This window comes from Bufo bufo, chromosome 5, assembly GCF_905171765.1.
Source record: "Bufo bufo chromosome 5, aBufBuf1.1, whole genome shotgun sequence".
Lineage (NCBI taxonomy): Eukaryota > Metazoa > Chordata > Amphibia > Anura > Bufonidae > Bufo > Bufo bufo.
Window position 1 is genome coordinate 562,525,012 of NC_053393.1, and position 12,195 is coordinate 562,537,206.

Below are 12,195 nucleotides of genomic sequence, written 5' to 3' on the forward strand. Positions count from 1 at the left end.
GGGGCCCAGTCACTTCTAGTTACATCCCTGGGTCCATGTATGTGGTGAGTGCGTGTATGAGTGGGTCCATGTATGTGTAGAGTGCATGTATGACTGCTTATTGAATATGTCAGCTTATTGAATTTCAGACACAGAGCTATAAGATCAGCTATAGACTTTCTTTGGTTGTGTGATTTAGCATACAAATACACAGTATATCTATAACTCATTCTCACTTTAAACCTGACCTATAAAGACGATAAGTCAAACTCAAATGTCAAAGTCAAATATCAAAGTCAGAGTCAGATGGCAGAGTCAGATATCTGTCACCACCAGTTTTGTGAGAAGGTCTGGCAGACGTCCTTCTCTACCTCTTGCATGACGTTCTTTGTTTTGGTTTCACTTTGTCATCTCCTTTCCTTCTCCCAGGTGTCACCTATTTAGAATAATCGTCTCCCTTTATATTCCCTCTCATACTGCCTCACTTTGCGGTTTATACTACTTCCTGGATGAGGTGTTCACTGCTGGAGGCTGCTGCTGCTGTTTCCTCAGATAAGTCTTTTTCCTTTATTTGCGTTTCCTTGCTGGCTTGATTCTAAGTGACCCTGACTCCGTCTGTATTAAGTGCAGGGAGCCGGTGGTCGTGTCCCCTCACTATTATAGGGTTTTCAGGTGTCACACAGTCTAGGTACGAGGGCATGCAATTGTCTACCATTGAGACCCTTGCATGGGCATAGCAGTCAGGGAGAGCTTTTAGGGTTTTATAGGGCTCACCCATATGCTCCTTAGTTTGGGATCAAGCCAGTCGGTCGTTTATTTATAAGTTCCAGCTTTCTGCAACATCATCCGTGACATTATAAACCGCCATAACCGTCTTAAGCATGGATCCGGTTTCAGCCTTAATTGACCGCATGCAAGGTCTTTCGCTGGAGGTAGCAGATCTCCGTAAATCTGTGTCTCAGTTTCAGGTGACCGGTTCTGCTGGCGTTCATGGAGTTTGTTCCGAGTGAGAATTTTGTTTGCTTTAGAGAGGCTTGCAAACTCCATTTTCGCCTACTTCCCCATTCCTCTGGTGATGAGGAGCACAGGGTGGGGATCATCATCTCGCTGCTCAGGGATAACGCTCAGTCTTGGGCCTTTTCGCTGCCGGTGGGGGCACGGCCCCTCCGATCGGTGGATGAATCTTTTGTAGCCCTGGGGCTACAATGATGACCCGGATCGTATTGCTCTGGCTGAATCTAAACTGCGTCTTTTATGCCAGGGTAAACAGTCCGCAGAGATATATTGTTCTGAATTTCGGAGATGGGCAGCTGATACTGGCTGGAATGATGCTGCACTCCGAAGTCAATTTTGCCATAGTCTTTCGGAAAGATTGAAAGATGCATTTGCTTTTCATGAGAGACCTATCTCCTTGGAGTCTGCCATATCTCTAGCTGTTCGTATTGACAGGCATCTTAGAGAGAGAGGAGAGACCACTTCTTCCTGTCATATTCAGTCCAAGGACAGTGGGGCTGTCTCATTCAGTGCGCAGGGGTCTCAGTCTCTCTCAATCCCCTCTGAGCAGGAGGCCATGCAGCTGGGTTTGCTTGCCTCTGATAGTAGACGATTCAGCTCTCAGAGGGTTTGTTTCTTTTGTGGGGGTATAAATAATTTGGCTAATGTTTGCCCCTCTAGGAGATTCAGGGAGTTTTCTGAGGGTAATAAAGAAACAAAAAGAAAAAAAAAACTCTAAAACCTTTCCATTTGCTACTATTGGCAAGGTTTATGCGGAAATTGAAGGTTTGCCGTTTGCTTGTATTTCCCGTTTTCTCCTACCGGCCAGGGTGGCGCTAGAGAGCAAGAACATTGTTTGTGAGATTTTTGTAGATAGTGGAGCAGCTGTCAATCTCATTGATAATCAATTTGCTATAATGCATGGTTTCCAGGTGTGCACTTTGGAAAAGGATATACCTGTTTTTGCTATCGATTCCGCTCCACTTTCTCAAAGTTCGTTAAAGGGCATAGTTCACAATATCCGTTTGACTGTGGGTGACGCTCATGTTGAGGATATGTCGTGTTTCGTCTTAAGCGGATTACCTACTCCTCTAGTGTTGGGGCTACCCTGGCTCATTAAACATAACCCCACCATTGATTGGCAAGCGAGGCAAATAAATGGTTGGAGTGAGTCTTGCAGAGAGAATTGCCTCACGGCGTCTCTTTCAGAGGTCTCTACCAAGACTGTGCCATCTTTTCTCTCTGAATTTTTGGATGTGTTTTCCGAGAGTGGTGTCCAGGAGCTCCCCCCTCATCGGGAGTACGATTGCCCTATTAATCTCATCCCAGGCGCCAAGCTGCCAAAATCACGTTTATACAATCTCTCCCAACCTGAAAGGGTCGCTATGCGTGCTTATATCTCTGAGAGCCTGAGAAAGGGACACATACGATCCTCGAAGTCACCTGTTGCCGCTGGGTTTTTTTTGTTAAGAAAAAAGATGGTTCTTTAAGACTGTGGCGAAAATAACCTCGCCACTGGGTTTTGGAGGGGCCTGTTTGCCAGCCTCTTGCCTCAGGATTATGGCCCATACTAACTTTGAAGGAGAAGACAGACTGACCGCACAGCTTAAATCTGTGGAACTGTTTTGGGCAGGAAAGCCATGCTTGCGGTCGGCCAAATGTGACTTCCATGGATGTATACATTATGGGGATATGTGGGGTTTTGAGGTGTGTGACAGAACCATCTGTCTTTGGAATTCTATTGTATGTTATGTGAGGGTACCCAGATAGCTAATTTTATTGTATTCATGTAGTCTGAGTGCAATTCACCTAATGATATGCACTCAGACTTGAGCTATCTGGGGTTATGTTAAATGTCTGTGTTTACTGTAAGGGTTGTGACATTGTATGTTTAAATGGTGATTTCTGTCCTGTTGTCCCCACATGTGTATTGGCGATTTCCCTTTGTCCTGAGAGATAATTGAATTACTCCTCGGGTGTCTCCAGGGCAGAGAGGAGGAAACCATGATACATTGTGGGGATGTATTGTGTCTGTGTATCCTGAATTGCTACATATCTGTCCTGTGTCACAGTCTTCCATCTGGCCCCCTAGGGGAGTGTCCACCAGATGGGGACCTGCATAAATACGGGTGCGTGGCCCTCAATAAAGTGTGCCTGTTTTACACTCAACATAGAGCCTTGTCTCATGTGTGTGGGGATTGCTATACGTGTATACTCCCCTGGCTATTACTCCTAGCTCTTGTAAGAGCTGTTCCTGGTTCCTGTGGTGGTATCGGTGTCGAGCGGAGTGCTTGGAGTCCTCGGGAGGCACTGGGAGCATTTATCAACGGAGGTACCCGGTCGGGGTGCCAGGAGATCCGTTACAAAGACCTTGTCTGGATTTCAGGGAGCTGAACCGTATCACGATTCGTGACCCATATCCGCTTCCTCTGATCCCGGACCTGTTTAACCAGATTGTTGGGGCTAAAGTTTTTTCTAAGTTGGATTTAAGAGGGGCATACAACCTAGTCAGGGTCAGGGAAGGGGACGAATGGAAGACGGCCTTCAATACCCCTGAGGGTCATTTTGAGAATTTGGTTATGCCCTTTGGTTTGATGAATGCTCCGGCCGTCTTCCAACATTTTGTGAACAGCATTTTTATCATTTAATGGGGAAATTTGTACTGGTGTATCTAGATGACATTTAGATTTTTTCTCCTGATTTCAAGACTCATCGGGACCACCTCAGGTCTTGCTGATTCTGCGGGAGAATAAATTGTACGCTAAACTGGCAAAATGTGTGTTTGCGGTTCCGGAGATTCAATTTCTGGGTCTTCTTCTCTCCGCTTCTGGTTTTCGCATGGACCCTGAGAAGGTCTGCGCTGTGCTTGATTGGGAGCTTCCTGAGAATCAGAAGGCGCTGATGCGGTTTTTGGGTTTTGCCAATTATTACAGAAAGTTCATTTTGAATTATTCCTCTGTTGTTAAGCCACTCACTGATATGACTAAAAAGGGGGTAGATTTTTCCTCGTGGTCGGTAGATGCGCTTAAAGCCTTTTATAGTATCAAAGAGAGTTTTGCTTCCGCTCCCATTTTGGTACAACCTGATGTCTCTCTAACTTTTATTGTTGAGGTGGACGCTTCTGAGGTGGGTGTGGGTGCGGTCTTATCTCAGGGTCCCTCTCCTGCCAAATGGCGACCGTGTGCCTTTTTCTCAAGGAAACTCTCTTCTGCAGAGAGAAATTACGATGTGGGAGATAGGGAGTTGTTGGCCATCAAATTAGCTTTTGAGGAATGGCGCCATTGGTTAGGGGGAGCCAGACACCCTATTACTGTGTTTACCGACCATAAGAATCTGGCCTACTTGGAATCGGCCAAGCGTCTGAACCAGAGACAGGCCAGATGGTCTTTGTTCTTCTCTAGGTTTAATTTTGTTGTCACGTTCCGCCCTGGGGTTAAGAATCTGAAGGCGGATGCCCTGTCAAGTTGTTTTCCGGGAGGGGGGAACTTTGAAGACCCGGGTCCCATTTTGGCTGAAGAGGTGGTCGTCTGTGCTCTTTATCCTGATTTAGAGGCAGAGGTTCAGGCAGCCCAGGCAGAGGCTCCTGATCTTTGTATTCCTGGGAGGTTGTTTGTGCCTCTCGCTTTACGACACAAGGTTTTTAAGGAGCACCACGATACGGTCCTTGCTGGGCACCCGGGGAGTAGAGCCACAGTGGATCTCATTGCTCTGAGATTCTAGTGGCCGGCTCTTCGTAAGACGGTTGAGGGTTTTGTGGCAACCTGCGAGACCTGAGCTCGTGCCAAGGTCCCTCATTCACGGCCATCGGGTTCTCTCCTCCCGTTACCCATTCCTTCCCGTCCTTGGACGCATCTGTCCATGGACTTCATTACGGACCTGCCTCGTTCCTCGGGGAAGACTGTGATTTTGGTGGTAGTGGACCATTTTAGCAAAATGGCGCATTTCATTCCCTTTCCTGGGTTGCCCAATGCTAAGACGTTGGCTCAAGCGTTTGTTGATCACATTGTTAAATTGCATGGGATTCCTTCAGACATCGTTTCTGATAGGGGCACGCAATTTGTTTCCAGATTCTGGAAGGCCTTCTGTTCTCGCTTGGGGATTCGGTTGTCGTTCTCTTCTGCTTTTCACCCACAGTCGAATGGCCAGACAGAGCGCGTCAATCAGAATCTGGAGACATATCTGCGCTGTTTTGTGGCGGAGAATCAGGAGGATTGGTGTTCTTTTTTGTCCCTTGCTGAGTTTGCTTTAAATAACCGTCGCCAGGAGTCCTCTGATAAGTCACATTTTTTGGTGCATATGGCTTTCATCCGCAGTTTGGGACAGAACGTGTGCCTGGTCCAGACCTGAATGTGTGTGATCTGGTGTGGTTGTCTACAAAGAATATCAAACTGAAGTTTCCCTCCTGGAAGTTGGGTCCTAAGTTTATTGGGCCTTACAAGATCTTGTCCGTCATCAATCCCGTTGCCTTCCGTCTTGATCTTCCTCAGACTTGGAAGATCCATAATGTTTTTCACAGGTCCCTATTAAAACCTTATGTCCAACCCAGTGTACCCTCCTCTTTGCCTCCTCCTCCGATTGTTGTTGATGGTAATCTTGAATTTCAGGTCTCTAGGATTGTGGATTCTCGCATTATCCGCGGTTCTCTCCAGTACCTCGTTCATTGGGAGGGTTATGGTCCTGAGGAGAGGATGTGGGTCCCAGTGGCGGACATTAAGGCCACTCGTCTCCTCAGGGCTTTCCATAGGTATAATCCTGAGAAGGTGGGCTCTGAGTGTCCGGATTCCACCCGTAGAGGGAGGGGTACTGTCACTACCAGTTCTGTAGCTCTGGCAGACGTTCTTCTCTACCTCTTGCATGACGTTCTTTGTTTTTGTTTCACTTTGTCATCTCCTTTCTTTCTCCCAGCTGTCACCTATTTAGACTAATTGTCTCCCTTTATATTCACTCCCATACTGCCTCACTTTGCGGTTTATACTACTTCCTGGATGAGGTGTTCCCTGCTGGAGGCTGCTGCTGCTGTTTCCTGAGATAAGTCTTTTCATTTATTGTGTTTCCTTGCTGGCTTGATTCTAAGTGACCCTGACTCCGTCCGTATTAAGTGCAGGGAGCAGGTGGTTGTGTTCCCTCACTATTATAGGGTTTTCAGGTGTCACACAGTATTAAGTACGTGGGCATGCAATCGTCTACCATAGAGACCCTTGCATGGGCATAGCAGTCAGGGAGAGCTCTAGGGGTTTTATAGGGCTCACCCATATGCTCCTTAGTTTAGGATCAAGCCAATCGGATGTTTATTTATAAGTTCCAGCTTTCTGCACCATCATCCGTGACAATATCAGGGTCAGGTGTTACACTGGCATTATTCTGATACTTGACTATGATTTTTGACCATGTCCTATAATGAACAATAGAAACGCAACCAACCTTTGACGTTGACTTTGAAGCTGATCTTCTGCCCGGCCACCTCACAGCTGTACTCTCCGGCGTCTTTCTTCTCCACCTGCTCCACCACCAGACGCCGGTATTTGCCCTCAGTCTCTATCCTCAGTTTCTTGCTGGAGGTGATCAGCTTCCCGTCCTTGTACCATTTCACCTCCGTCTTTCCATCAGAGACCTCACAGCTCAGGACGGCGCTCTCCGTCAGTTTTGCCACCACCTCCTTCTGGACCTTGTCCTGGTTGATGAAGGCCGGCTCTGGTTCTAGAGAAAGAAGAGGACATTATATCTTATACAATATTCTTCCAGTACCTGTCCAGTCTTCTGTAGATTAGGTGATACCAACAGTTATACATGGGGCAAATATCTGAATGTTATGACAAGAATTATACAGAATTCTAAGAATTATATCTGGGACCAGGAATTATAAATGATGCTAAAATTTACATCTGTTGCCAGGAATTATACATGACACTAAGATTTACATATGATGTCAAGAATTATACAGCATACCAAAAGTTATATCTGGTGTCAGGAATTTACATAATACTAAGATTTATATCTGGTGCCTAGTCAATAGAAACCCAACCAACCTTTGACGTTGACTTTGAAGCTGATCTTCTGCCCGGCCACCTCACAGCTGTACTCTCCGGCGTCTTTCTTCTCCACCTGCTCCACCACCAGACGCCGGTATTTGCCCTCGGTCTCTATCCTCAGTTTCTTGCTGGAGGTGATCAGCTTCCCGTCCTTGTACCATTTCACCTCTGTCTTCACATCAGAGACCTCACAGCTCAGGACGGCGCTCTCCGTCAGTTCGGCCACCACCTCCTTCTGGACCTTGTCCTGGTTGATGAAGGCCGGCTCTGGTTCTAGAGAAAGAAGAGGTTGTTATATATACGAATGCGAATATTGGCACTTTGAGAATTCGCTAATATCTAGAATATAGTGCTATATCTTCGTAATCGCGAATATTCTAGATTTTTTTTCATCAGTACCCATGATCCCTCACTGCTTCTTGCTTGTGGGCCAATGAGAAGGCTGCAACATCTTTGACTTTAGGAGTAGTGTTGATCGCAAATTTTCGTATCTCAAATTTTCCGATTGCAGATTTTCGCAATCAAGGAAATAATGACTGGAGATCACAAATTCACGAATATATGACTAATATTCGCCCAAATATTCACAAAATATCGCAAATTTGAATATTGCCCCTGCCACTCGTCACTGGTTGTTATATCTTATACAATATTCTTCCAGTACCTGTCCAGTCTTCTGTAGATTAGGTGATACCAACAGTTATACATGGGGCAAATATCTGAATGTTATGCCAAGTATATAAGGATTACAAGGATTCATATCTGATACCAGGAATTATACATGATAGTAACATTTATATCAGGTGCCACAAAGTATACATGATAGTGATATTTAAATGTGACAAGAATCAAACTAATATTTATATTTGATGCCAGAAATTACAGTGCCTTAAAAAAGTATTCAGTTCCTAATTCTTGAACTTTTCCACATTTTTTCACATTATCCCCACAAACTTAAATGTATTTTATTGGGATTTTACCAACACAAAGTCCAAGTCTGTGTGAGGTGAAAAGAAGATGATACAAGGTTTTCAAAAGTTTTTTTTTTTTAAATCAAATCGTTTTTATTGAACCAATAAATACAGAATATAACATAAAACAATACGTTGTATTTTTTCTTTGCTTTATCCACCGTGTGGAATCAGTGTACAACAGTAATCATAGAAGTACCAACACACAGTTTTATCAAGTATCTATACATTACGTGTACACTTGCTAAAACAAATACTTGAGACAGAGAATTACCAATATCTGAACCTCCCCAACATCCCTCCCCCCCACCCTACCCTAACCCCCCCCCCCCCCCCTTCCTGACAACTGGTCTTGACCATCACGAGCCTATATAACCACATGAGTATGAGATAACCATTCATTCCACATTTTATCAAACTTCTGAGGACATCCTCTCTTCACATACACCCCTTTTTCAAGTATCAGCATGTCATGCACCTTCCGTTCAAACTCACTCAGTGTGGGCGGACTCCCCTGGATCCACCTCATAGCAATCAGTTTCCTGGCCACATATAGCAATCTCCCCACAACGACCTTGACCGATTCAGTCCCTCCAATCTCAGACACATACCCCAGAAAACACACCTTAGGGTCTTTTTGAATTTTCAATGTCATTTTGCTATTAATCATATTTCTAACATCCTCCCAATAATTACCAACTACTGGACAAGACCACAGCATATGTAACAAATCCGCACCCTCTTCCATACACTTTGGACACTTGTCATCACTTCTTACTCCAACCTTTTTTAGGAACACCGGTGTTTTGTACACTCTGTGTATAATAAATAATTGGGACAATTTGCCCTGTTCGCTCAGGGACACCTTGGGGACCCCTTCCAGTATATCTTCCCACTTATCTTTAGACATATCCCCCACGTCAGCCTCCCATTTTTTCATTCTTGAAAGCGGAAACCCCTCTAAGAATTTTTCCAGTAAAAGAGCATACACCTGTGATATTAACCCTCTTTTTCCCCCACCTGTCGGAAGAACAAGCTTATGAACCCCCTCCATTTGAGCTATCACACATCCTTTCCGCAGTGTGACCTCAAGGGCATGCCTCACCTGTAGATATTTATAAAACCACCCCCTAGGAATACTAAATTCCTGCTGCAGGTTTTGAAATGACTTACATATCTTGTCCTTAATTAATTGGCCAATTCTCGTCACTCCATAAGTTTCCCAGTTCCTAAGTCCTGGTATGGCAAATAATTCGGACAACAGGAGATTCTTTCCAATAGGGGAAAGTTCACTAATTCCACCTACACCTCTTAGCTGCTTCACCTTTGCCCAAACTTTTTTCATAAGTTCAATAAGAGGAAGTTTTTCCCTCCCAGCATGCATTCCTGAGCCTTCCAGAATGCCCATGAGGTCACGACTGCCCAACCAGTGTTGCAATATCTGCCCCGTCATGTCCGGTGCTTGTAGATCAATCCATCCCTTAAAATGCTGACATTGGGAAGCCAGAAAATAAATCCATGCGTTAGGGACAGCCAGGCCCCCTTCCGACTTAGGATACTGCAATGTCTCCAGTTTAATCCTAGCCTGTCCATACTTCCAAGTAAGATCCCTAAATATAGAGTGAATTTTCTTGAATCTATCCTGGGGTATCCATACGGGAGCATTATTCAGCACATAGAGCAACTGGGGCATCATAACCATTTTTAAAAGGTTAACTCTACCTACCACCGAAAGAAAGAGTCTACACCATGACCTCACTTTAAGCCTAAAAGTAGCCAGCAATGGGGACAGATTAAGGTCTTCAAAATCCGATAGTTATATGCAATCCCAGATATTTAAATTTATCCACCCAAGGAACCCGACTATCTACTTGTCTGCCTGACAAAGCCTGCCCATCTATTGGCATCAAAGAGGATTTTTGCCAATTTATCCGAAGTCCAGAGAAGCTACCAAATCTGTCAATCAATGCCATGGCCGCATCCAGGGACGCACCAGTATCGCCCATAAAAAGTAGAGTGTCATCAGCGTACATAGCCATTTTATTGTGCAGCCCACCGTATCTAAACCCCACTATATTTGTTGATAAGCGGATATGCGCCGCGAGCGGCTCTATTGCAAGAGCAAACAATAAGGGCGACAGTGGGCATCCCTGCCTGGAGCCCCTAGCCAGAGCGAAACAATCTGACAACCCTCCATTAGCTCTGATTCTCGCCTTAGGACTAGAATACAGGACCTGTACCCACTGAATGAACCGCTCTCCAAAGCCCATAGTTCTCAGGACCCCCCACAAGTACCTCCATTCCACACTGTCAAACGCCTTAGCGGCGTCAAGCGCAAGTAAGGCCCTGTCTCCACTGTTATCCGCCGGAATATTTAAACTAGTGTACAGCCTACGAAGATTAATAGCAGTCGATTTCCCTGGCATGAACCCCGTTTGGTCCGGGTGTACTATGGTCAGAATCACCTTGGACAGCCTGTTCGCCAACACCTTCGCCAGGAGCTTAACATCAGCCGTGAGAAGTGAAATTGGTCTGTAGGAATCCGGTATTTTAGGATCCTTTCCAGGTTTAGGTATAACCACAATTATAGCTTCCTGCATCGAATGTGGTAACGAACCTGCCTCCAATGAGTGCTCAAACACCTTAAGTAATTCAGGAAGTAATGTCCCTTGCAGCTTTTTATACACCTCCACTGGGAGGCCATCAGCTCCAGGCGCCTTACCATTCGCCATACCCCCAAGCGCAGCCTCCAGTTCTTCCAGTGAAATCGGCTCTTCCAGCCTTTCTCTATCCTCCTCTGACAGCCTCGATAGCTGTGCCTCCCCCAGGAAATCATTCAGAGCCTCCTCAGAACTAGATCCAGTGGAAGCATACAAAGATACATAAAAGCTTTTTAGAATATCTAATATTCCTTTTGTGTCCTGGCTACTATTCCCTCTGCCATCTCTCAGTACCTGGATACAAGAGGAGCCTCTCTGAGCCTGTGATACCACCGACAACAGATGACCCACCTTCTCGCCTTCATCAAAGGATCTCTGACGATAAAAGCTTCTCTTTCTTTCTGCGGCCTGGACTAAATGACATCTCAGCTGCTCCTGAGCAACCGCCAGCGCCTCACTACTAATCAGGGTGGGGGATCTACTAAACTCTCTCTCCGCCTCAGCCACCAGTACATGCGCCTTAACATCTGCCTCCCTAGACCTAGATTTATGCTTATTAATTTCTTTCATCAGAACTCCCCTCAGGAATGCTTTCATGGCGTCCCAAACACCCGGTATCGAAGCCGTCCCTGTATTGATATCAAAAAATTCCTTAATGTCACGAGAGATCCCAGACAGATCACCCAGCACATTTAGCCAATGTGAGTTACACTTCCACAGCCTCGGTCCCTGTCTGAGCACCCCCAGGCACAAGTCAATCTGCACCAGAGAATGGTCCGACAACGACCGAGGATCATAAACGACATCCTTAACCAGTGGTAGCATTATGTCGTTAACAAGGGCCAAATCTATACGCGATAACGAATGGTGCGTGGCTGATCTACACGAGAATTCACGCTTATCAGGGTTACGCAGTCTCCATACATCATATACACCGATTTCACCCATAATATTCCTGAGAGCCGCACTCCCCGGTAGACCCCCTGCTCCTTCCACCTGACATCTATCTAGGGAGTCATTCAGCGTGCAATTGAAGTCCCCAACCAGTAGCCATGGCAACCCAGGGAAGTCCGCCACAAAGTCCATAATCTCTCTTATCAATGGGGATGCAAATGGTGGAGGCACGTACACGGACACAAGCACCACCTGTATCCCATCCACCTTACACACAACACACACATATCTACCATCCGCATCCACACATTCCTGCATATGTTCATACCTAATACTACTATGCACAATCATACTTACACCTCTAGAGTGAGAGGAATGAGTTGAATGTAACGCATGGATCACCCAATTTTTACTCATCCAGTGTAGATTTTCTCCAGTCAAATGCGTTTCCTGAAGACAACATATAGCCGGCTGAAACCGCCCCAAATACTGAAAAATACACTGTCTTTTCCGTGCATCAGCCATCCCTCTCACATTCCAGCTTAAGACTCTAATCACCTGTGACATGATAGAACTTCAGACCATACTGGAATCTCACGACCCACTCAGACAACATTTGCTCATAGTTCAAGACCTTAACCCTTCCCCCCAACCTTTTCCCTGGCCCCC

At 45.7% G+C, this 12,195-nt stretch overlaps 1 protein-coding gene across 28 annotated transcripts in view; it reads right to left on the reverse strand.

Moving 5' to 3' along the window:
• OBSCN (obscurin, cytoskeletal calmodulin and titin-interacting RhoGEF) overlaps positions 1 to 12,195 on the reverse strand; it is a 622,289-nt gene that overhangs the window by 501,306 nt on the left and 108,788 nt on the right. For all 28 annotated transcript variants that reach the window (XM_040431714.1, XM_040431713.1, XM_040431717.1 and 25 more), the window contains 2 exons: positions 6,999 to 7,274; positions 6,394 to 6,669 (listed from right to left, as the gene is read on the reverse strand). In XM_040431714.1, coding sequence (XP_040287648.1) covers positions 6,394 to 6,669; positions 6,999 to 7,274 — 552 coding nt within the window. The remainder of the gene's footprint in view (positions 1 to 6,393; positions 6,670 to 6,998; positions 7,275 to 12,195) is intronic.